Here is a 25060-nt window from a genome sequence, read left to right as displayed (position 1 = left end):
AAAGAAGCAAGGCTGAAGGAATATTAATGTGACTCTGTACTCTAGGAAGACTGGGGACAAACGGTGCTCATCATGCCTGACATGTCAAAGCAAAAGCATCATTTTACCAAGGAAACTCCAAAAAACTTAAAAAGGAAAAATCTGATTGTCCAGACCAGGGTTTCTCAATCTGGGTTCCTCCAGAGCTTGCTATCGGTTCCTTGAGAAATTAAGAGTTTCTAACTCCCAGTAATATCAATTACCTTTGTAGCACCCTCTGTGTTACAGTGTAGGAAAATTTAGTTGGGCTCCTCAGGGGGTTAATTTATTTAGTTAGCTGGCAGAGCTCTAAGGGCTGAGTCTCTGTTACCTCCCCCTGGCTTCTGGAACTGCTAGAGGGTTATAGAATTTAGGGGGCAGCGGGGCAGAGACTAGACCTGAATGTTTAAGGAGTCTCCTCCAGTCCCTGGGTGAGGATGGCCCAGAAGTTGGAGAGATGGACCATAAATATTCTGGAGCCTGGCCATGTGGCAGCAGAGTCCAGGATACAGTTGCCTAGAGGGGACCCCTGGGAAGAAGGAAGGAGTCAGAGAGAGAGAGAGGAGCAGGAGCCTCACACCCTTTCAGCCTCAGTTAGGCTTAGCTGAAGCCATCTTGGAAGCCAAGGTCATGACCAGTGTTAATTTAGTCGACTAAATGAATACGATTTTAGTCAACTAAAATACGACTAAAATTAAAACAATTGAGATGACTAAAATACGACTAAAACTAAAATGGCATTTTAGTCAAAAGACTAAAACTAAATTGAAATTTGACTTCAAAATTAACATTGGTCTGTAGTGCATGTTCATACCTCTAACCCAAAAATAATAACATATCAGATTTTTCACTCCAGCAGCATATAATGAGTTTGGAAATTGTAGAGAAATGTTAACTAATGCATTACAATCTAATTACACCCATTTGATTTTAGACAACTAAAATGAGATTTAGTCGACTAAAATGTACTGGAGATTTTAGACGACTAAAATGTAGGACATTTAGTCGACTAATGCCGCGTACACACGATCGAATTGTATGACGTACTTAGTCCGTTGAAACACATTTCAACGGACAATTCGCTCGTGTGTGGGCTTCAGCTGACTTTTTCAGCGTGCAGTCCGGAGTACTAAGAAGTTCGATTTGCACAACAATCTTTCCGTCGTACTTTGGTTTCAGCGGACAATACGGTCGTCAGTATGCTAGTCCGACGGACTAAGAATGGCGCATGCCCAGAAAGGATTTACAGGGTGGAAGCACTCTGTCTTGTAAAACTAGTGTTCGTATTGAAGCTAGCATATTCGTCATGCTGCTAATTTTGTGATTTTTTAATATAGCACATTCTTTTCTTCTTCATAATGCAAGAAAAGTGAAGTTGCTTTGCTGCTTATATTCACACAAAGTTATCACAAATGTCTTTATTCATCCTCATCCTATGATTAATATTCCAATTCGAGAATAAATTAAAAAAACAAAAACGGACGAATTAAGCTGAAGTCTGAAAAGCGCGAATCGTCTCTAACCAAACTTCCACTAACGCAAAGTCAGCAGAAGGAGCCCAAAGGGTGCTTTGCTGTGTCTTGGACTTCCTATTTCTAGTCCCGTCGTACGTGCTGTACGTCATCGCGCAAGCTTTCGTCGGACTGTTTGTGTATCCGTGTGTGGTCAAGTCCGTTCAGTAGAAAGTACGCCGGATTGTCCGTAGGATTGTATGACGGACTAAGTACGTCATACAATTCGATCGTGTGTACGCGGCATAAGATGTACTAGAGATTTAGTCAACTAAATCTAAAACAATTGCAGAAGACTAAAATGAGACTAAAACTAAAATGCCATTTTAGTTCTAAAACTAAAACTAAATCAAAATTTGCTGCCAAAATTAACACTGGTCATGACTTGTTTAGCAGGAGGTCTGAGTGAGTTGCTTCAATGACTACAATGACTACACCCGAGAGCCTGATAGAGGAGAGGCAGCAAGGTGCAATACTAAGCTTGCTTACTATCAAGGGACAGCTTAGAGCCACTTAAAGCCAGTACATCTACCCTACACCTCTTGCGTGGGGATCTAAGGAACAGACAGATACATCAGTATTTTCTACAGAAAGAGAGCATCTGCATTCAGTGTTTTGAATATTTTTGCTATTTGTTGAGCTGATCAGTTTTTTCTACAGGAGGAGAGCATGGTGAGCTTTAGTAGCCAGAAGATAGTTTTAAGTCCTCAGTTTGCATTCAAGTTAGAGTTCTGGGCATCCCATACCTTCCCTTCCCTGTCCAAGTTCATCCCCTAATAAACCAAAAACACCCTGCACTGGTTTTTGAAGTCTCAAAAAGTACTGAAAAATACCCGTGGCTTGGCTGTGCATGTGATGGGGGGGCCAAAAATCCAGCGTCTCCTAAGGGGGTAGTGTTATACCTTTTTAGCTGTCTGTAAGGGGACAATTTTGTAAGACTGTCCATCTCTCACCGACCATTAACATAGGGGGTCCTTCTTCCATCGGCCACCAATGTTTCAGACTAATAAACTAACTACCAATATAAATGGGCACTGTTCCGCTCACCTCCAGTGTAAGGGACACTACAATTTTCACTGTTGGTGTTTCTTTTCTGGCCTTTATCATTTGTTCCATTTCATGATTGTTACTGAAACAAGCAGCAGGGAAGCTGGGTTGTGTTGTCACCTACTGGATGCCTGCTTTGGCCTTTGAAAGCCTACAGCATTGCATGCAATTTTATGGCATTTGCAGCATGGCTCTATTCTATATACACTTAAATGGGTCACATTTGGTGGCAGTACTGCCCCCTTAATGGGACATGGGGTATATGTTTTTCAGAGGCGTAACTAGAAACCTCAGGGCCCCGATGCAAGAAATCAGGAAGGGCCCCCCCCCCCGAAAAGCATGATTTTGATACTATATTTTTTTCCACTGTAGAACAAAGTAAAACATTTCTGTGCAGCCTGTGTCCCGAGTGAAACCTGTGTCACCAGTGCAGTGGTGGTACTGGAGGGGGATGGTGGTCCTGGAGAGGGGTGGTGGTCCTGGAGGTGGGTGGCGGTGGTGGTACTGGAGGGGGATGGTGGTCCTGGAGAGGGGTGGCAGTGGTACTGGAGGTGGTGGTACTGGAGGTGGGTGGTGGTGGTGGTACTGGAGGGGGGCTGGTGGTGGCACTGGAGGTGGGTGGCGGTGGTGGTACTGGAGGGGGATAGTGGTCCTGGAGAGGGGTGGCGGTGGTACTGGAGGGGGATGGTGGTCCTGGAGAGGGGTGGCGGTGGTACTGGAGGTGGGTGGCGGTGGTGGTACTGAAGGGGGGTGGCGGTCCTGGAGAGGGGTGGCGGTGGTACCGGAGGTGGGTGGCGGTGGTACTGGAGGGTGGGTGGTGGTACTGGAGGAGGGTGGCGATGGTACTGGAGAGGCATGGTGGTCCTGGAGAGGGGTGGCGGTGGTACTGGAGGTGGGTGACATGGTGGTGGTACTGGAGAGGGGGTGGCGGTGGTACTGGAGGGGGGGTGGCAGTGGTCCTGGAGGTGGGTGGTGGTGGCACAGTCTGGAGGGGGGATGGTGGCATTGGAGGGAGGGGTGGCGGCAGTCTGGAGGGGTGGTGGTGGCACAGTCTGGAGGGGTGGTGGCAGTCTGGAGGGAGGGTGGTGGGCTGGTGGCACTGGAGGGGGATGGTGGCATTGGAGGGAGGGGTGGCACTGGAGGGCGGTGGTGGAACAGTCTGGAGGGGGGGTGGTGGTGGCACAGTCTGGAGGAGTGGTGGTGGTGGCACAGTCTGGAGGAGTGGTGGTGGTGGCACAGTCTGGAGGAGTGGTGGTGGTGGCACAGTCTGGAGGAGTGGTGGTGGTGGCACAGTCTGGAGGAGTGGTGGTGGTGGCACAGTCTGGAAGGGGGTGGTGGTGGCACAGTCTGGAGGGGGGGTGGTGGTGGCACAGTCTGGAGGGGGGGTGGTGGTGGCACAGTCTGGAGGGGGGGATGGTGGCATTGGAGGGAGGGGTGGCGGCAGTCTGGAGGGGTGGTGGCACAGTCTGGAGGGGTGGTGGTGGTGGCGGCACAGTCTGGAGGGGTCTGGAGGGGTGGTGGCACAGTCTGGAGGGGTGGTGGTGGCACTCGAGGGGTGGTGGTGGCACTAGAGGGGGCTGGTGGCACAGTCTGGAGGGGGGATGGTGGCATTGGAGGGAGGGGTGGCACTGGAGGGAAGTGGTGGCAGTCTGGAGGGGTGGTGGTGGTGGCACAGGCTGGAGGGGTGGTGGTGATGGCACAGTCTGGAGGGGTGGTGGTGGTGGCACAGTCTGGAGGGGGGGTGGCACTGGAGGGGGGGGTGGAGGGCTGGTGGCACTGGAGGGCGGGTGGTGGCACTGGAGGGGTGGTGGCACAGTCTGAAGGGGTGGTGGTGGCACTGGAGGGGGGGTGGTGGGCTAGTGGCACTCGAGGGGTGGTGGTGGCACTAGAGGGGGCTGGTGGCACAGTCTGGAGGGGTGGTGAAGGCACTAGAGGGGGGGTGGTGGTGGCACTGGCACAGTCCGGGGGGGTGGTGGCACAGTCTGGAGGGGTGGTGGTGGCAGTCTGGAGGGGGGGCGGTGGGCTGGTGGTACTGGAGGGGGGGGTGGTGGCACTGGAGAGGGGATGGTGGCATTGGAGGGAGGGGTGGCACTGGAGGGCGGTGGTGGCAGTCTGGAGGGGGGATGGTGGTGGCACAGTCTGGAGGGGGGGTGGTGGCACTGGAGGGGGGATGGTGGCATTGGAGGGAGGGGTGGCACTGGAGGGTGGGTGGTGGCAGTCTGGAGGGGTGGTGGTGGTGGCACAGTCTGGAGGGGTGGTGTTGGCACTGGAGGGGGGGTGGTACGCTAGTGGCACTCGAGGGGTGGTGGTGGCACTAGAGGGGGCTGGTGGCACAGTCTGGAGGGGTGGTGAGGCACTAGAGGGGGGGTGGTGAGGCACTAGAGGGGGGGTGGTGGTGGCACTGGAGGGGTGGTGGCACAGTCCGGGGGGTGGTGGCACAGTCTGGAGGGGTGGTGGTGGGCTGGTGGTACTGGAGGGGGGGTGGTGGCACTGGAGGGGGGATGGTGGCATTGGAGGGAGGGATGGCACTGGAGGGAGGTGGTGGCAGTCTGGAGGGGTGGTGGTGGCACAGTCTGGAGGGGTGGTGGTGGCACAGTCTGGAGGGGTGGTGGTGGGCTGGTGGCACTGGAGGGCGGGTGGTGGCATTGGAAGGGTGGTGGCACTGGAGGGGGGTGGCGGTGGCACTGGAGGGGGGTGGTGGGCTAGTAGCACTCGAGGGGTGGTGGTGGCACAGTCTGGAGGGGGGGTGGTGGCACTGGAGGGAGGTGGGGGTAGCGGCACTGGAGGGGGATGGTGGTGGCACTGGAGGGGGATGGTGGTGGCACTGGAGGGGGGTGGTGGGGGCACTGGAGGGGGGGGGTGGCACAGTCTGGAGGGGTGGTGGTGGCACAGGAGGGGGGGGGGTGGGCTGGTGGCACTATGGTGGCAGTGGAGGGGTGGTGGTGGCATTGGAGGGAGGGGTGGCAGTCTGGAGGGGAAGTGGTGGAACAGTCCGGAGGGGGGTGGTGGAACAGTCCGGAGGGGGGTGGTGGAACAGTCTGGAGGGGTGGTGATGGCACTGGAGTGCGGGTGGCACAGTCTGGAGGGGTGGTGGTGGCAATGGAGGGGGTGGTGGGCTGGTGGCACTGGAGAGGGGGTGGTGGCACTGGAGGGAGGTGGTGGCACAGTCTGGAGGGGGATGGGGTGGAACAGTCTGGAGGGGGATGGGGTGGAACAGTCTGGAGGGGGATGGGGTGGAACAGTCTGGGGGGGGATGGGGTGGAACAGTCTGGGGGGGTGGGGTGGAACAGCCTGGGGGGGGATGGGGTGGAACAGTCTGGGGGGGGTGGTGGGCTGCTGGCACTGGAGGGGTGGTGGTGGCACTGGAGGGGCACTGGAGGGCAGGTGGTGCCGTGGTGGCACTGGAGGGGGGTGGCAGGCTGGCACAATCTGGAGGGGGGATGGCGACTTACCGCCAATCAATCGATGATGATCGATTCCCCCTCCTCAGAATCCTGCAGACTGCAGAGTGACACAAAGTTCCTCCACGAAGCGTGCCTCCGCTCCTCCAGGAAAGCCTTGCTTCAGAGAGCTCCTCCCCCGCCTTCACTGAATTGGCTGTTTTTTCTGTGTTTGCCCCGCCTCCCTTACAGTCGCTCTGGATAGGCGGGGGCGGAGCCAACGGAGCACTTCTCTCACGCTGGTGAAGGAAGCCCCCCCCCCCCTCTCACCACGGCATGACAAGCGACAATGAATAACACCACACACGCACACCCCCGGCCGGACAGTCAGGTGGGCCCCTCGGGCGGCGGGCGGAGGGCGGCGGGCGGGCTGCCGGTGGGCCCCCTGAAGTGGCAGAGAATTACAGGGCCCAGTCGCACTTGCGACTGTTGCGACCCTGATAATTCCGCCACTGATGTTTTTGCTGTGGCATGTGTACCATCCCATGCGACCGGCATGTAAGGTTAAGGTGGTCAGTTGAGAAGCAGTAAAATGAAGGCTTAATCGCCTTAGCCACAATTTTAAACAAGACCTTGCAGACATTATATAAATGAAGTTTTGGTTGGCAAAACCTCCACAGAGCCTGTATGAAGAACTCTTGTACTGAACTTTCCCCATTCTTTCCTTACCCTGACTGGTTTTAGAGATCTGCAGGACCCTCTAGATTTAAAGGTTAATCTTTCAACAAAGCCACAGGCAAAGGCAGCACAAGCAGTAAGGGAATAGATCAATAGGAGACTTTCAGTGTCAGGTCTTCACATTGAGCTTATGGAGGGAAGAAAATAGTTACTTTTGAGTTTTAAAAAAATCTTTTAAAGCTGAACTCCAAGTAGATTTAAAGAAATACCAATTAAAGCAGTTATGTATTCATTAAACAATAACGATATGCATTTTTAGCGGTAGCTAGCTAGTGTAAGTACCTGCTTTAATTTTGTATCAGCTTCTTGTAATCCCCATACAGGGGGGTCCTGAAACTTTTTACACAAAGGACCAGTTCACTGTCCTTCAGAATTTAGGGGGGTGGGACTGTGGCCAGTGGGAGTAGAAAATGTCCTGGTGTCAGTGGGAGTAAACAATGTCTCATCATTGGGGTCAGTGGGAGAAATAGTGCCCTATCATTGATATCATTAGATGGAATAGTGCCCCATCATTGGTGTCAGTGAAAATAATAGTGCCCCATTGTTGGTGTCAGTTGAAGGAATTGTGCCTCATCCATGGTATCATTGGTAACATTGGGAGAAATAGTGCCCCCAAAAGTGTTGGTGTCATTGGGAGGAATAGTGTCATCATTGGTGTCATTGGGAGGAATATTGCCCCATCCTTGGTATCATTGGGAGGAACAGTGTCCCATTTTTAGTGTCATTGGGAAGAATAGTGTCCCATCATTGGCGTCAATGGAAGGAATTGTATCCCATTGCTGGTGTCAATAGAATAAATTGTAACCCACTGTTGGTGTTATTGGGAGAAATAGTGTCCCATTGTTGGTGTCACTGAGAGGAATAGTTCCCTTTCTTTTTTGTCAGTGGAAGGAATTGTGACCCATCATTGGTGCCACTGGGAGGAAAAGTGCCCCATCAGTGTCAATGGGGGGAATTATGCCCCTTTGTTGTTGTCAGAAGGAGGAAATGCGCCCCATTTTTGGTGTCAATGGATGTAATAGTGCCCCAAGAGTCAGATAAAGGCAAGCAAGGGGCCTTATCCTGCCCCTTAGCTGCAGTATGAAGACCACTGCCCTATACAGCAGAACTCGGTGTCCTGCATGCATGCATGCATGGCTGACACGAAACTTGCTGATGGGGAAAAAGCAGAAAGAGCAGAGGGCTGAACTGCCTCTGTTCCTTCGCTCTCCAATCACAGATTGAGGTGACCTATCTTTTTTGCTTAACTGCTGGAGATAAAAACCAGGTCACCAGACAGGCTGTGAAATCTGACAGGTATATATTTCAAGACTGCATAGACAAAAATATAAACCCTTTATAAGGTAAAACATCTCCTGTATATGTATTTCAACGGTATATTTTGTAATTTGCTTGGAGTTTGGCTTTAAAGAAAAAACAGCAATACTCTGTGTGGCAGTCCTCTTCTACTTCTGTTACTGTGACACATCCAATGAAACGCACTTGGAAATCAGCTAAAAAGCTATTTATTTACTTTCTGTCTATGAAAGTGAGCAACCTATTTAAACATTAAAGCAATAAATGACTACTGTAAGAGGATATGGAAATGTAAAATTGTAGCTGCCTGTCCTTACATCCACTTCTACAGGATTACCCGAGTCAACCAGGCAGCACTGACCTATAAAGTACTAATCCAGTTTATATTTTCAATGTCAAGTGCCAGTTTGTTTTCAATATATTGCTGCAAAAGACTAAGGAGAGCTGCATACAGTACGTATATTTATACCATTCTTCATTAAATGCATAACTAAACATTGTATGTCTGAACTCTGACTGCTCAGACTACTTTCTTTATTACAGTAACGCGGACGAGACTTAAAAACAAGGCCCCTAGAAGAGAATTTAAAGTCAGCAGCTACAAATACTGTAACTGCTGACTTTTATTATTAGGACACTTACCTGTCCAACGTTCCCACGATGTCGGCACCCCAGCCAATCTTTGGATTGGCACTCGGTGCTGCCGCCGCCATTCCTAGTAAGGGAACCCGTCCATGAAGCCTTTCGGCTTCATGCCCAGTTCCCTACTGCGCATGCGTGAAGTGCGCCGCACTTTCTAATTGGCCCAGCGGCGGAGGGAGGGGGCAAACATACGAGGGACAGCGCTGTGGTGCCGTCTCCCAGAAATGGGGACAGGTACCTGTGTAAAACTGGTACCTGTTCCCCTCTTCCCCTAAAAGGTGCCAAATGTGGCACCAAAGGGGAGAGGAGTCAATTAAGTGGAGGTTCCACTTTTGGGTGGAACTATGCCTAATAACGACAGCATGTTGGCATGCTTGTTGTCTCTACCTACAAGGAACATGTCACCAAGGTAAAGTACATCTGGGAGACTGTTGTCCCCCCAAAATAAGAAGTGCCTGAACAAGGACCTTGATGGTTGAATCACCAAATATTCTTTGGCAAAGAAGAATTTAGTTATATTACATACATACATACATACGGTCCCAGTGTGTATTTTCTAAGTTGCAACTGTGGATACACACACTATACACACACTATATGTCAGACATCCAATAGTGCAATTAGGACCAGTTTGAATGATAAAGCTTTATAAAGTGGTTATTGCAGTCTCCATCAACGCTCCCACAGGTACTACAAACTCTGGAACAGATCCATAGAATGGAGCACCTTACCACTGTTATTCACGACACACTGCCTAGGTTCTTCCGAGTTTGGGACTTATGGGACCATTCCCAGCTTAATCCAGGACTTCCTACAGCCCCCCCCCTAACATTGCTGACCCTCTTGAGCGGAGGTACGGAGGGGCAGTCCCATTGCCCCCCTACCTATAGACCGTTCAAGATTCCTTGATGTTCTCCCTTACCCTTCCGCCTGTATGTGTTTCTCCCCGAGGCTGCCTCAGTCTGGTATAGGCTCCTCCGGGAAATGAGCGCACCCCAGATCCGGTGGTTGGCTATGCTTCCCTTGTAGACACCCATGTATCTGGCCTACCCACCCATTGGATCCTTCCCTACCTCCCCCCCTCCTCCTGACACTTCCCCCCCATCCCCCCCCCTTTTTTTTTCCACTTGATGGGTGAATTGATACTTTAAATGTGCCTGTGACTAGATATTGCCTGACCATTACATTTTTTGTGTTTATTTTCTTTTTCTTGTTCTTTGGCCTTTTGTCTGTAATATTGTTGACACTGACAATTGTTTGTTGTTGTACTTCCCTTTGTATATTCTCTCTGAAATGTTTTAAAAAAAAAAAAATACAATTGATAAAAAAAAAAGCTTTATAAAGTACAAAAAAAATTAAACCAAATGAAAATTCAAGATATTGAAAACCACTTTTGAAATTACAATAATATGGTAAAGATAGGAAATTTTATTGATTTGGTTCAGATTTGCTCTAAGTAGCCACACACACACATAACACACCATAGCAAAAGAAGGAACACGTTCCCAGTGAAAGACTTAGGAGGGTATAATAAGCTCCAGGCATGTGATGATATTGTCATTGTGTCCTTTACAAGCTCATATGATCATCTATTTATAAAGAGGGTTAGCAAAAGCTTTCATGTAGGTGTAGTTGTCTGATTTGGCTTTACTACAATGTGGTAATCCTAGGCCCAACCTAGCCTGATTGTGTGCCTGAATATAGCTGGTGTCATTTATACTGCCGTAATCAACAACTAAAATGTTTTAAGCAAAAATATGATATGCAATGACAGGGTAGGAAGTAACACTCACAGTCAGGATCTTGTAGGTTATCTATGGCCAACAGAAAACTCATCCTTTCTTCAGGGTTTGTTATGTTCAGCTCACAGAGGTGGCTCTCATTTATGTCCTTCAGATCTTCTAGTGTCTCATATCCATTCAGCAACAGGGTGGACATGTATTCCTGGAAAACAGGGCAACAAGACAAACATCCATAAGTTCAAGACAATTATTTGCAGGGAGCTTTCACATTCTAAAGTGTTACTAAATCCACAACAGTAAAATCAGTCTGTATATGCAGGAAAGCATGCTTGTTATACTTACTGTGGAACCTAAGGGGGTTAATCCTCTACATTGTGTAAAAAGGCTGTTTGATACCGTCATATCTGATCCTCCCCTTCTTCCAGTGTCCCCGATCCAGCCGCTGATAGTAGCCTTGTGGCTAAGATGCACAAGCTCAGTTTGGCGTGTATTGCTAGAGGTGTTTTTTTATTTTTTTATTTTTTTATTGGGAGGTTCAGTTACAGAGCTGGAGAGGGTGTAAAGTTTTTGCAAGCTCAGCTGTGCCAGGGTGATGGCCTCCCGGCCTGCCAGTGAAAAGAAGACATTGATGCAGGAACGTTGAACAGGTAAGCATGGAGACTTTAGTTCTGCTTTACCTGATTTCAGTCTCTCACTATACAGCTGTGCTAGGACTGCGAGAGAGAGAAGTGGCACAAAGCTGATCAGTTTTGTGGCATTGCAACGCACACGCTGAAAGAAGGAGAGAGCCCAGTGACAGAGAGATGAGCACATTAATCTGCCATTTCACCATTCATTGTCCAGTTACTGCTGGGGAGGAGCACATCCTGTGCTACTTGCCTGTAGCAGAGAAAGATCAGGTCTGCCGCCCCTTCATACAGCCCGCTAAATGTATTTTGCCCTAAATTCATGTTAAATTCAGCCAAAGAGGATATAAATAATCTTTGTGTGCAACAAATGCTTTTGTAATCTCATTTATTACAATGTAAAAGTAGCGGTGACATCATTAATGTGCTGTACATAGCCTGTTCAGAGATCATAGCTCTGGTAGGGACCAAACAGGCCCCACCCACTATAGGCCACCTGCAGAAAACTATAGGAGAGGGTATAGACAAGACCAGTCACCCTGCATAAAGAGAGAGAGAGCAGCAGTGACGGGTCTTTATTACAGGAGGGGTTGCCTCTGGCTGGATGTGTGGTTGAGTTGACCACCGCTGTTCCTGCGTCACAGTCAGGACTGGCTGCTGGCATTCCTAAGGCTGGTGAAGAGCAGTCACCTTAGATAGCTGTACTGTGACTAACCATCCCCCTAAAGCCTCGTACACACGATCGGATTTTCCAACAGGAATTGTGTGATGACAGGCTGTTGGCGGAAAATCCGACCATTTGCTCGCTCCATCAGACAACTGTTGGCCAAATTTCAGTGGACAAATGTGGGATGGCAGGTTTATAAATTTTCCATGGACAAATGTCTGTTGTCCGATTTTCTGAGCGTGTGTACACAAGTCCGTCTAACAAAAGTCTAACGTACAAACACGCATGCTCGGAAGCAAGGACAAGCCAGAAGCGGTCTTGTAATCTAGCGTTCGCAATGCAGAATTAACATTTGTGACAAGGCAAATTATGAAATCTCGAAATGCAACACACAATTCTCTTCTTTAATGGGATAATAATGAAGCTGCTTTGCTGGTGATATGGATGGAGTTCTGCCAAATGTATTTTCAAAGGCTTTTTTTTTCTAGTGATATCAAGAATAATATTATTATGCTTTTTTTTTGTTTTTTTGGGCAAGTTACCACAACACCATTATCCCGTCGTTTTTAAGATCAGAGATACAACTATGTTGGTGTCTCTTGTTAATTTTACATTGTATTTTTTAAAATGTAACTGCCTACTCCCAAACTGTCATTTGAAGTAAAACACATAGCCAAGTATAATGCCACGCACACACGACCGAACTTTTCGATAGCAAAGGTCCGACGGAACAAATCCGTCGGACAATTTGATCGTGTGTGGGCTCCATCGGACCTTTGCTGTCCAAAAATCTGACGGACTTTAGAAATAGAACATGTTTAAAAATTTTCTGCCAGAACTCCGCCGGACCTAGTTCCTATGGAGAAATCCGCTCGTCTGTATACTAGTCCAATGGACGAAAACTGACGCTAAGGCAGCTATTAGCTACTGGCTATGAACTTCCTTATTCTAGTCCGGTCGTACGTCATCACGTTCGAATCCGTCGGACTTTGGTGTGATTGTGTGTGGCCAATCCGTTCATTTGGATAGTCTGTTGGAACTCTGCCGAAAGTCTGTCGGGAAGACCGTTGGACCTAGTCTGCCAGAAAGTACGGTCGTGTGTACGCGGCATTAGTCTCCACACTTTTTTATTGTGCATTAAAAAAAGAAGACAAATAAAATGAGACATGCTATATGCCAACAGAACTTAACCAAAAAGTGCAATCTATGCATCCAAAAATATAAAAAATATACCAAATCAAATCATTATTCAACCAAAAAATGTAATAAAAGCCTCATGCATGTGTGTCCTGCTTCTTAATATAAGGAGTCAACAATGCCAAGAGTAGGTGAAAGCAGGGGTCCGTCATCCGGAGTTAATTCTGAAAATCATCCGGATTATTCTCCTGTAGCTCCCGCAGCAATGGCATATGACATGATTGGTCACGATTAATAAAGCAACCAATTTTTGGTCCAAGAAATCCTCCTCCTCCTGTTCCTGGACTGGACTTGAGTCAAAGCAATAACTCCAAGACCAATAATAAATAACATGTTATCTCCTCTGATTCCGCAACATGGCTGGTTGACGAACGGCCATTCAGAAACAAACTGAAAAGCGTGAAATGAAAAGCGCAAAATGAAAAGCGCAAATCAACAAACACCAAACTTCTACTAACACAAAATTAGCAGAAGGAGCCCAAAGGGTGGTGCATGACAATTGAACTTCCTCTTTGTAGTCTTGTAGTACGTCTAAGCCCTTGTACACACGGTCGGAGATTCCGTCGGAATGTGTCCGATCGGAGCGGTTTGTCGGATATTCCGACTGTGTGTGGTATGCATCGGACTGTTTCCGTCGGAATATCCTTTGGACCAAATTTTCCAACTTGCTGGAAATATTTTCCGACAAACTGCTCCGATCGGACATACTCCAATCATGTGTAGAGAATTCCGATCGGACAAAGTGCCACGCATGCTCAGATCAAATTCCTACATCAAAGCTATTGGCTACTAGCCTGAACGTAGTCCCATCTTAACAAAATTACATCATCACGTTCTGAAAGATCGGATTTTCCGACAACTTTGTCCGACCGTGTGTATGCAACAGTTTCGGACAAGATCCGTCGGACAAAATCCGACGGATTTGGTTGTCGGAATCTCTGACCGTGTGTACAAGGGCTAATACATCTCTACGTTCCTGTTTGTTGGCTGACAATTCCTTGCCGTTTGTATGCAATACAAGTTCCTGGCCAACGCCCTTCAAACAAAAGTCTGACATTTTGTCTGTGGAAAATCCGATCTTGTGTACGAGGCTTTAGAAACAAGGGTTAGTGAAAGTGGGGCATCTGTTCATTTGAACCTCTATAGCCAGAAGAGGGGATAGAAGCAGCCAGGCACAGAGCCCAGCTAGTTTCCAGAGATAGCAGGAGGGATCAAACCCCTTGCTATAGGAGGACTATGTTGTGCTGCACATGGAGACTGTGGGGTGAGAAGAGGAGTAGAGATACAGTTGCTGCAGATTATGCGCCATAATCGAGAGACTGCGCCACATACGAGAGGTTTCTCTTGGACAGTTTGAAGATTTCTTAAAGTGACAGAGGGTTCAATGTACAAAGTTTATGAATTAATGGCATCCTGGACCTTTCCCAAACCCTATCCAAGTTAAAAAAAAAAATAATTCCAGTGACTGTTCTTTGATTGTGAGTGATTGAAAATACTGCTGGTTGCTTGGTTGTCGGGGGGCCAGAATGACTCCCGCCTGGCTGCACACACAGGGTGAACCTTAATTCCAGCGGTCCTCAAGAAGGTAGCGCTACATAGTGATTCTGTGATATTACTCACCTGTAGATTGAACCTTTCCAGAAGTTCTTGTAATGTTTTGGGCCTTGGCCGCTTACTTTTCCTTCTCACTATCTTCCTTGGGGCAGGCGTTTCCTCTTCAGAAATGATGTCAACATATATGAATTTGAAATTCCCAATTTTGTTATTCAGCATGCCAGTCCAAATGCCCATGGGGGTTTTGTATATAATGTCTATGATGTCTCCTTTCTGGAAAACACATGTGGAAAAGCCATTATGATATAATAAATGAACTGAGTGTATGTATTTATAAAAAACAGCAAAGTACCTTACCTTGATTTTTAGGGAATCTGTGTCATACGGGCTAGGAGTAGAATCAGTATGAACTCTTGCTCGACCACAAAATGGTCCGGTATAAGGAACATCATCATCGAGTCTGAAACTGTCTCTGTTGCTAGTCCCATCAGAGCAACTTGTTACACCACCTATAAATAAGCATTGATGTTTTTAGAAATGTATTATTTTGCATTATATTAATGTTGAATGAGACTTATCTTTTCTTTTTAAAATTAGTCTAGCTTTATTACATCTATTTCATATTTCACTTATAGAGGGAAATTCATTGTAGTAGCGTGTGCTATGTAAAATCAGCGCTGGTCTCTTCCGGCTGGAGAGACTTGCCTTCTGTATACTGAACACCTACCAATCAGAGAACGCAGATGATGTCACAATCTCTGCCTCATCCAATCACAGAATCCCTTGTATTCATTGAACAAAGTACAAGACATTCTCTGAATGGTAGAGGTGCAGCGTGACACCATGGGTTTATTTTCTAAAGGCAAATCCACTTTGCACTATATGTGCACTTGGAAGTGCAGTCGCTGTAGATCCAAGGGGGACATTCAAGGAAAATTTAAAAAAAACAGCATTTTAACTTGCACATGTTTGGATGATAAAATCAGCAGAGCTTCCACTCATTTCAGATCTACCCCTCAGATTTACAGTGACTGCACTTCCAAGTGCATTTGTAGTGCAAAGTGGATTTGCCTTTAGTAAATAACCCCCCTTGTGTTCATTATACAGACAGAAAGCCACTCAGGCATGTCAGAAGGGGTCTGGCACTCTCTGTATATACCACAGGCTACTACAGTGAGCAGGTTTTTGCAGGTTGGGATGACCTGGTACAGAGGCAGGTTGGGATGGCCTGGTACAGAGGAAGTTGGAATGTACTGGTACAGAGGCAGGTTGGAATGGACCTGGTACAGAGCAAGTTGGAATGGACTGGTACAGAGGCAGTTTGGAATGGACTGGTATAGAGACAGGTTGGAATATACTGGTACAGAGGCAGGTTGGAATGGACTGGTACAGGGGAAGGTTGGAATGGATTGGTACAGAGGCAGGTTGCGATGCCCTGGTACAGAGGCAGGTTGGGATGGCCTAGTACAGAGGCAGGTTGGAATGGCCTGGTAGAGAGGCAGGTTGGGATGGCCTGGTACAGAGGCAGGTTGGGATGACCTGGTACAGAGGCAGGTTGGGATGGCCTGGTATAGAGGCAAGTTTGGGTGGCCTGGTACAGAGGCAGGTCGGGATGGCCTGGTACGGAGGCAGGTTGGGATGGCCTGGTACAGAGGCAGGTTGGGATGGCCTGGTACAGAGGCAGTTTGGGATGGCCTGGTACAGAGGCAAGTTAAGGTGGCCTTGTACAGAGGCAGGTTGGGGAGGCCTGGTACAGGGGCAGGTTGGGATGGCCTGGTACAGAGGCAGGCTGGGGAGGCCTGGTACAGGGGCAGGCTGGGATGGTCTGCTACAGAGGCAGGTTGCGGTGGCCTGGTTCAGAGGCAGGTTGGGGAGGCCTGGTACAGGGGCAGGTTGGGATGGTCTGGTACAGACGCAGGTTGGGGTGGCCTGGTACAGACGCAGGTTGGGGTGGCCTGGTACAGACGCAGGTTGGGGTGGCCTGGTACAGACGCAGGTTGGGGTGGCCTGGTACAGAGGCAGGCTGTGGGGGCCTAGTACAGAGGCAGGTTGGGATGGCCTAGTACAGAAAGTCAGAGAGTTTCTGCATACTATGGATATAATATATTGGTTATTCTGGATTTGTTTTTAAATATTTGATGGTATTGGATCGTATGTATTGATGCTGTTATTTATTTTGGTGCACTCGTTGCCTTGTGAGGTAATTTGATCTTAGTTTTTTCTGGGGGTTTTTTTTGTTTTTTTTCTGTATTTGTCACAATTTTTTTTTTCTATAAATAAAATCTGATAAAAAAAAGCAACATGGCATACTTTAATAGCCAGGAAGGGTTCTTCAGAATTTTATTTATCTAGTACTAGTTACCTAGTTCTCACTGAGAATACATGCAATAAACTCAAAAGCTTTTTTGTGTTAAAGGCTCACTCCACTCAAAAAGTGAAACTCTACTTAAACAAAATGTCAGCTCAAGGTGGGCATCAACATTGTGGTGCCATTACCAGCAGTTCAAAGAGAAGGGAGGAGGAGGGGCAGTGACACTGAGGTGTTGATTTATTGAAGGAACAGTGCAAAGAGCAGTTGCACTCTGCAAGAGAAGTTGCTCCAGAGCTTAGTAAATGAGCAGAAGCTCTACTGACTTCCATCATCCAACCATATGCAAGCTGTTTTTTTCAAGTTTCCTTCCATGTGATTGGGTATTCTTTACAAAGGGAAGCTTTACCTCACTTACTAAGCTATGGAGCAACTGCACCTGGAAGAGTGCAACTGCACTTTGCAATGTGCACTGTCTATTTGACTTTAGTAAATCATCCCCTGAGACTGCAGAACTGCAGAGGTGTCACTCTGGGCTGCCAAAGACCTGAGTGGGGGGGGGGGGGGGGGGGTCACAAGACACATCTTTTTGGCAGGTAAAACTTTTACTATATTTTTTTCAGTTGTATGTTTGGCTGGCGTTGTATGAGAAATTAGATATCAAAACAGTTTCTGCCAATTTGCAACTGAATTATGTTATTTGGACGGGTATCAAGATATGCAATCTGTCATTGCTGGTATCTCACAAGACATTAGTAAGATGACACTGGTGGAACTGTACCTAAAGGTCATTGACTAGAGATGGCTCCCCATCTGACGGTGTTTTTATGAATACTTACTCGATGAACTCTGACCGCTGTTCAGACTGTAAAGACTTTCTACGGATTCACTGGCTTGCAGAGTGCACTTCTCAGCAGCGTGCCAACCTGTAGGGTCATTGTCTCGCACAGCAAAAGCCCCATCTCCATCTTCACTCTAAAGAGGAAAAACAAACAAACACCTCTGCTTAATTGAGGATAATAAAATAGCAGTTTATCAAGTGATTTATTTTGTAAGTCATTAAAGAATTTAACCTTGATGAGAGCTATAAAGTTTATACATAGAGAGTGCTAAAAGTATTAATTGGTCAGATACTGTAAACACACCAGAGGAATATCTAAGCTGGGCTCTGACAGAGCAGGAAGATCAAACACTTTATAAGTCATTGGATTACAGATCAATCACACTGTACACTCAATTTAAACGATTATAGGACAAGCTGCCATGGTGTAAAGGGTTTTCTGCAAAATGGTAAATAAACAGAAAACAACCATTTTTATTATTTTACCCGACATACCCAATACTTTTATTCATAGGTCGTGTGATTACTTAGCCTTTTAAAAGTGATTGTAAACAATCACCTTGTAAAACAACCCATTCTGTTTAAAAAATGAATGAAAGGCAAAAACAATTTGTATAGATATAAAAAAAAACATTATAAATACCTTTTTGCCCCATTTTTTTTATAAGTGATCACATTCCTTCAGTTCTCAGCTGCATAAGAGCTGGGGAAGGAGAAGCAACAGCACACTGATCTTGCCACTGTTCGGGATCTGATCATTGGAAGATAACAGGCTGTGTTCTCAGCAACTGAATTATGTTATTGGGATGGGTATCAAGATATGAACTGACCACTGTGTGTTCTCCTGCTTAGTGTGGTCAGGTTTTTTTTTTTAAGGAAATCAGAGGGACTAGCAGGAACACCCGAGATTTCACACAAAGGAAGCCAATCAAAGAGAACAGGATTTTTCCTACAAGTACATGGTACAGCAGGCACCTACCAAGAATAAGAAATGTTGGGGTAAACACATTAAGGCATTTAAATGCTGCTTAAAGAATATGTTACTCCCAAAATTTCTTACTCCTGTTAGGTGCCTGTTGTATCATGTACTTGTATGAAAAAGTATCCTGCACACTTTCTATTGCTTCCTTTGTGTAAAATCCTTGGTTTTCCTGACAATCCCACTGCTCTCCTATTTAAAACTGACTACACTAGGCATGAGAGCACAGCATGGCCAATTTTCTGGTTATGCTAGTAACTCAGCCTGCTCTCCTTCAATGATTAGTGCTGACACCCCCCCCCCCCCTCCAGCCATTTACTGGGAAGATCAGTGAGCCGCTGTTTCTCCTCCCCTAGTTCTCTGAGCTCCTTATGCAGCTGAGAACAGAGTTTATGTGATTACTTGTAAAAAGGAAATGAAAGTGCCAGCTTTAGTGTATTTGATTGCAAGGAAGTCTCTCTGCTATAGCTCAGTGGGGAAGATTCCCCAATCTACCTTGAATACATGGATGAAGAAATCGAGTCAGTTTCTTTCACTCAACCTGCTGGTTGAAAAAAAAAAAAGATTCATGGATGCGCTGCGTTTGGGGTTTAGGTCCAGAGGTTATGCAGAGGTCAAGCATGTCAGAAACCATGAATCAGACTGAGACAGAAGTGCAGTAAAAATCACACTATTTAATAAAATGGTATAAACAGAGCGAACATGGTCAAAACATAGCCAGGGTTCGGTAACCAGGATAGGTAGTCAGAACAAGCCAGAGAAACACGAGTCCAGAGATCAGCGAAGTTGGGAGCAGCAAACAGGATCTGGAACCAGAAGGGAAGTCAGCCAAGCAAAAGTCTTTCACAGGAAAACACAGCAGAGAGAGTCCGGATATGTTGGCCAAGGCAAAGGCACAGAAGATCTGATCCAAGGAGTTTATATAACCAGCAGCTCTAGCTGATGAGCAGGAAATGAAGACCAGGTGAGTCACTGTGGAAGGAAGAGTCTTTGACAATTAACAGACAGCTGAGCACAGAGCTCTGAGAAGGAAGGTGCCACAACACTGTAACCCCTCACAGATACTCTTGTTTGGCGCAGGAATGGGCCCTGCGTTGTAATATATCAAAAATTTTAATCATATGCCCCTGTTAAACAGGGGCAGAAAAATTGGGCCTTGGGTGGTGGTGGTGGTGCCCTAAACCAAAAATATTGTTGGAAGCTAGCATCATCAATATTGAGGAGGAATAGGATATTCCAGCATAGGCAGTCTTCAAAGAATCCCACATCCATAGAAAATTCAATCAGTTACATCAGCATCAGGTGCTTGATAGATGCTGATCCAAGACTGATTCATTTTTATGAATGTGAAACTATCAACAGAGTCTGTGGACAGGTGCACTCTATTATTCAGAAAGAATGCTGGATGCAGGACAGGCCAGTAGCTCAATTGCATATTGAGCAAGTTCTGGCCAGTCGCCCATCCTCAAGATCCAGTAACCCAGTGGATGCTCTGTTGGAAAGGTCTCCAAGTCTGCTCTTGCCCCTAGATATTCCTGCACCATGTAATGCAGATGCTGGCAATGGTTGCTTGAACCAATCAGATCTTGGCGCTGAAGATTGAAAAATTATTTAAAGGCATCGGTCAGCCGGCCACCTTCTACACTGTTCTCTGACTGAACGAAGCCTTAGCAACACGTTGTCCAGCACCAGGAAATTGTAACCTCTCAGGGTCTGGAAATGCATTGCATAAAACTTTCTTCAAGGCCTCCTGAAGATGTTTCATCCTCTGCTCTCTCTGCAAAGGCAGAATGAGTTCTGCAACCTTACCCTTGTAACGTGGATCAAGAAGGGTTGCCAGCCAGTAATGATTCCTCTCCTTGATACCACGAATGCTAGGGTGCTTTCGCAGGCTTTGCAGAATCACAGAGGCCATGCAGCGTAAGTTTGCAGAGGCATTCTATTCTGAGTCCTCTGGGTCACTAAGGATCACATGATCCATAACAACCTCCTCCCAGCCACGTACAACTCCTTGGGTTTCTGCTGACTCAAAACTATCCCTTGAAGACTGCTGCTGAGTGTTATCCTCCACGTCCATGCTGACACAATCCTCCTCCTTCTCTTCTTCCTGTAAGTTCCGTAGGAATGCTATCTGGATAAAGGGGGCCTTAGAAGATAAGGAAGTCCTCCTCTTCCTCCCACTGTTCTGCCTCAAGTGCCCTATCCATTATTTCACGAAGCGTGTGCTCCAACAGGAAGACTAGAGGGACAGTGTCACTGATGCATGCATTGCCACTGCACACCATCCTTGTGGCCTCCTCAAATGGTGACAGGACAGTGAATGCATCCTTGATCAGTAGCCACTGGTGTGGTGAAAAGAAGCCAAGCTCCCCTGACCCTGTCCTGGTGCCATACTCGCACAGGTATACATTGATGGCCTTCTGCTACGTGTGCAGCCGCTGCAGCATTGCCAAGGTTGAGTTCCACCTGGTGGGCATGTCACAAATGAGATGGTTGGTGGGCAGGTTGTATTCCCTTTGAATATCAGCCAGCCGAGCACTGGCATTGTATGATCCACGGAAATGACCACAAACTTTTCTGGCCTGCCTCAGGAGATCCTGTAAGCCAGGGTACGTGTTCAAGAACCGATGCACCACCAAATTCAAGATGTGTTCCAAACATGGAACATGGGTCAAGTGTCCCTGTCGGAGGGCAGAAAGAAGGTTGGTGCCATTGTCACATACAACCATTCCTGCTGAAGCTAGAGTGGCGTCAACCACCACTCAGCCTGCCCCTGTAGAACTGACAGAATCTCTGCCCTAGTGTGGCTTCTATCCCCTAAGCAGACCAACTCAAGCACTGCATGGCATATTTTTGTCTGATTGCTTGTGTAGCCCCTTGAACGCTTATGGAGCACCACTGGTTCAGAGGACAAATCTGCAGAAGAGGCCATAGAGGAAGAAAAAGAGGAGGGGGTGGAGGAGAGAGCTGTGGCAGAATCACCACTAGCATTTGGAGGCGGGGTAGAGGAACAAGCTCCAACAATACTGAACCCTATCCTGCATCATTCCCAACTGCCAGCAGAGTTACCCAGTGCGCCATGAAGGAAAGGTAATGTCCCTGCCCATGCCTGCTGGACCATGAGTGAGCAGTAATATGCACCTTGCTGCTGACCGCCCTGTCCAATGAGGCCAAAACATTGCCTACCAAATGCCGGTAGAGAGCCAGAATGCCATTCTCTGAAAAGAAATGGTGTTTTGGAACCTGCCACTGGGGTACAGCACATTCCACAAATTCACAAAAGGGGTTAGAGTCTACCGGCTGAAAAGGCAGCAGTTGCAGTGCTAGCAATTTGGCCAAGCAAGCATTCAGACGCTGAGCATGTGGATGGCTGGGACCAATTTTTTTTTAAGGTTCAGCAACTGGGGTAGGAAAATTTGCTTGCTAAAATCAGATGGTGGTGTACTGTTAGCAGATTGGCTGCTAGCACTATGTCTGGTCAAGCATGTGGTACCCAAGCAGCTACTGTTCTGGCCACGATTGATCCACTTCAGACATAGGTTGCAAACAGCAACAGTGCGAAAAAGGCCCACACCAAGGAACTTTTAAAAGTCAGCAGGGATTTAACAGTGCCCCACACCTGCGGTGCTCTGCGGTGTGATAAAATAGGATGGCTGCCCTTAAGCTTCCCCCTAGAGGACATCCTGCCTCATTGGAGTTGTGCCTCCTCCTCTCTTCTCTCAGGTACCCAAATAACCAAGTGACCTCATAATCACCTCCCTCCTCATTACTGGAGCAAACTTGGCAGTATGTCGCAGCTGGGGGAACATGACTGCCAGTTTCTTGTCCTTTTTGGGCCCCCACCTCTCTCTAAGCTCACGTTACTCCCTTCCTCAACCTGGGAACCAACATCGGAGCCTTCAAATTGCTGCTCATCCTCCAGCAGCACGCACCCGACACTGTGGTCGAATAGTTCTGGGGACTCCTCCGTGCATGATGGTGGGGATACGGAAGGAGTAACTGTGGACAAGGAGCCGGTGGAATAGGCCGCTTTGGTAGCTGCATTGGAAGGCAAACTACTCTGAGCCTGGGTGAAAGAGGATGAGGAGGCTGAGGACAGCTTTGTTATCCACTCCAGTAACTCTTCTGCATATTCTGGCTCAATAACATGGCCAGCAGCAGAAAAAAAGGACAAGTGTGCACCCATGGCCACCTGCAGAGGATGCACCATGTCCACGACCAGCACTGTTGACTGTAGACACAGAGGCTGCTTGCCCTCTTTTAGTGGCCTGTGAGTGTCTGCCTCTCCTTGGTGGCCTTCCGGACATGATGTATATTTTGTTTTGCAACACCACACTACACTGTATTAGATACTGTGTACACCACCTGCACTGTATTTTATACTGTGTACACCACCAGGTGTAGTTTAAACTGTACACACTGTATTAGATACTGTGTATTAGATACGTTGTACACCACAAGAAAAGTAGTAGAAACTGTACTAAGGCTGCACTTTATTGTGTACTGTGTACACCACCAGAAGTGTATTAGAAACAGTACACCATGGAATGCACTGTAGATATAGGCTACTCTCTATGCAGAGTATATATACAGTACATATGAGACTGTGTGTGTGTGTGTATATATATATATATATATATATATATATATGTATATATATATATATATATATATATATATATATATATATGTATATATATATATATATATATATATATATATATATATATATATGTATATATATTAGACTGACTGTGTGTATATGTATCAAATACACTGCCACTAGCTGAATAACCTGTGCCTGCTTAATCTAAATCAAGCTATGTCTCCGTCCGCACCAACAACACTACACAGGGTTGCCGTGTAGGCTACCTTATATAGTGTGGGGCATGGACTTAGTCCCCCTGAGCCATGATTGGCCAAAGGCACCCTGCCTTTGGCCAATTATGGCTCTGTTAGCAGAGGGCGCTGGGATTGGCCAAAGCATGCAGGTCAGGTGCATGTTTTGGCCAATCATCATACAGCACTGCACTGCGATGTTTGACCCGAACATCAAACTCATCCCTAATAATGGTAAACAGGACAAATAGAGAAGATAATACTCCCTAATGGGGGCACTTACAGCAATACAAACAGGTATCCTAATCCATCTCCAAAAAAGTTTTGCCTTTAGTTATACTATAAAAACTTTTTAAGTTATATGTGCCTGCTGTACCATGTATTCGTATGAGAAAGTATCCTGTTCTCTTTGTATTGCTTCCTTTGTGTGAAATCCCTGTTTTTCCTGTTATTCCCCTTGCTTTTCTATTTAAAACCAAGCTTAGCAGGAGAATACGTAGTGGTCAGTTCTCTAGTTATGCTGGGAACTCGGTGTACTCTCCTCCAATGATCAGACTTGTCCTGACACGTGCCCACTGCACAGCCATTCACTGGGTAGCTCAGTGTACTGCTGCTTTTCCTCCCCCCAGATCTTATGCAGCTGAGAACAAAGGGAATGTGATCACATAAAAAAAAGGTATTTATCATTTTTTTTTTATATCTATACAAAAAGGTGTTCCCTTTTATTTCTATTTTAAACATAATGGGTTGTATTACAAGGTGATAGTTTACAATCACTTTAAGGATAAATAATTTCAGAGTTAATAAATATGCACTTAAATATCATATGTGGTATGAGTGTCAGTAACAAAAATGTATTGCCAACACTGCAGATTTACAGTTTTTCAGAATATTCATGTAGCACGATTTTTCTTTTAATAAATACTTCTCTACTATGAAAATAAAAATGCTAGATTTTAGGAGCCAGACAATTATTTCAGTAAGCTATGCCAACTAACAGACAAGGGTTTTTGGACTTTGTTCATGTTCTCTGCTCTTTTAACTGCTTAGCGGCCACTCCATGCACATATACTGTGGCAAGGCGGCCGCTCTGTGCCAGATCACATACCTAATATGTGATCTGACACTCCAGGGTCTGGGGCACGCATGCCGCCAGTGACCCACTCACGCTGTGATTGGACACAGCAGGAGCTAATTAGTGAGTTTGGTGGACCCAATGTCCAAATGGACCCATCAATCATTCTCGAGAGAAGCAGAATGGTGGTCTGCTGATGTAAACAAGGGAGATCGCCGTTCTGTTAGTAGGAAAGATATAGATCCTGTGTTTCTGCTAAGCAGGAACACAGATCTCTGCCTTCCCACAGTAAAAGCACCCCCCCACAGACTTAGCAAGCACTCTCTAGGAACACATTTAACCCTATATTGCCCTGATGTTAACTCCTTCCCTACCAGTGTCATTAGTACAGTGACAGTGAATATTTTTTTTAGCACTGATCACTGTATTGGAGTCACTGGTCCCCAAAAAGTGTCAGTTAGGTGTCCGATTTTTCCGCTGCAATAGTCCCACTATAACTCACTGATCGTAGCTATTACTAGTGAAATAAATGAATAAAGAAAAATATCCCATAGTTTGTAGACGCTATAACTTTTTGCACAAACCATTCAATATATATAA

The 25060-nt window shown here is 46.7% G+C and overlaps 1 protein-coding gene across 3 annotated transcripts in view; it reads right to left on the bottom strand.

The window, feature by feature from the left end:
* SAMSN1 (SAM domain, SH3 domain and nuclear localization signals 1) overlaps positions 1 to 25060 on the bottom strand; it is a 185762-nt gene that overhangs the window by 4514 nt on the left and 156188 nt on the right. For all 3 annotated transcript variants that reach the window (XM_077480065.1, XM_077480066.1, XM_077480067.1), the window contains 4 exons: positions 17566 to 17701; positions 14776 to 14927; positions 14485 to 14691; positions 10426 to 10576 (listed from right to left, as the gene is read on the bottom strand). In XM_077480065.1, coding sequence (XP_077336191.1) covers positions 10426 to 10576; positions 14485 to 14691; positions 14776 to 14927; positions 17566 to 17701 — 646 coding nt within the window. The remainder of the gene's footprint in view (positions 1 to 10425; positions 10577 to 14484; positions 14692 to 14775; positions 14928 to 17565; positions 17702 to 25060) is intronic.

This window comes from Lithobates pipiens, unplaced genomic scaffold (genome assembly GCF_037356315.1).
Source record: "Lithobates pipiens isolate NorthernLeopardFrog02 unplaced genomic scaffold, aLitPip1_a1.2 Scaffold_16, whole genome shotgun sequence".
Lineage (NCBI taxonomy): Eukaryota > Metazoa > Chordata > Amphibia > Anura > Ranidae > Lithobates > Lithobates pipiens.
Note: the sequence above shows the minus strand (reverse complement) of the source record. Positions and strands in the feature narration are given on the sequence as shown.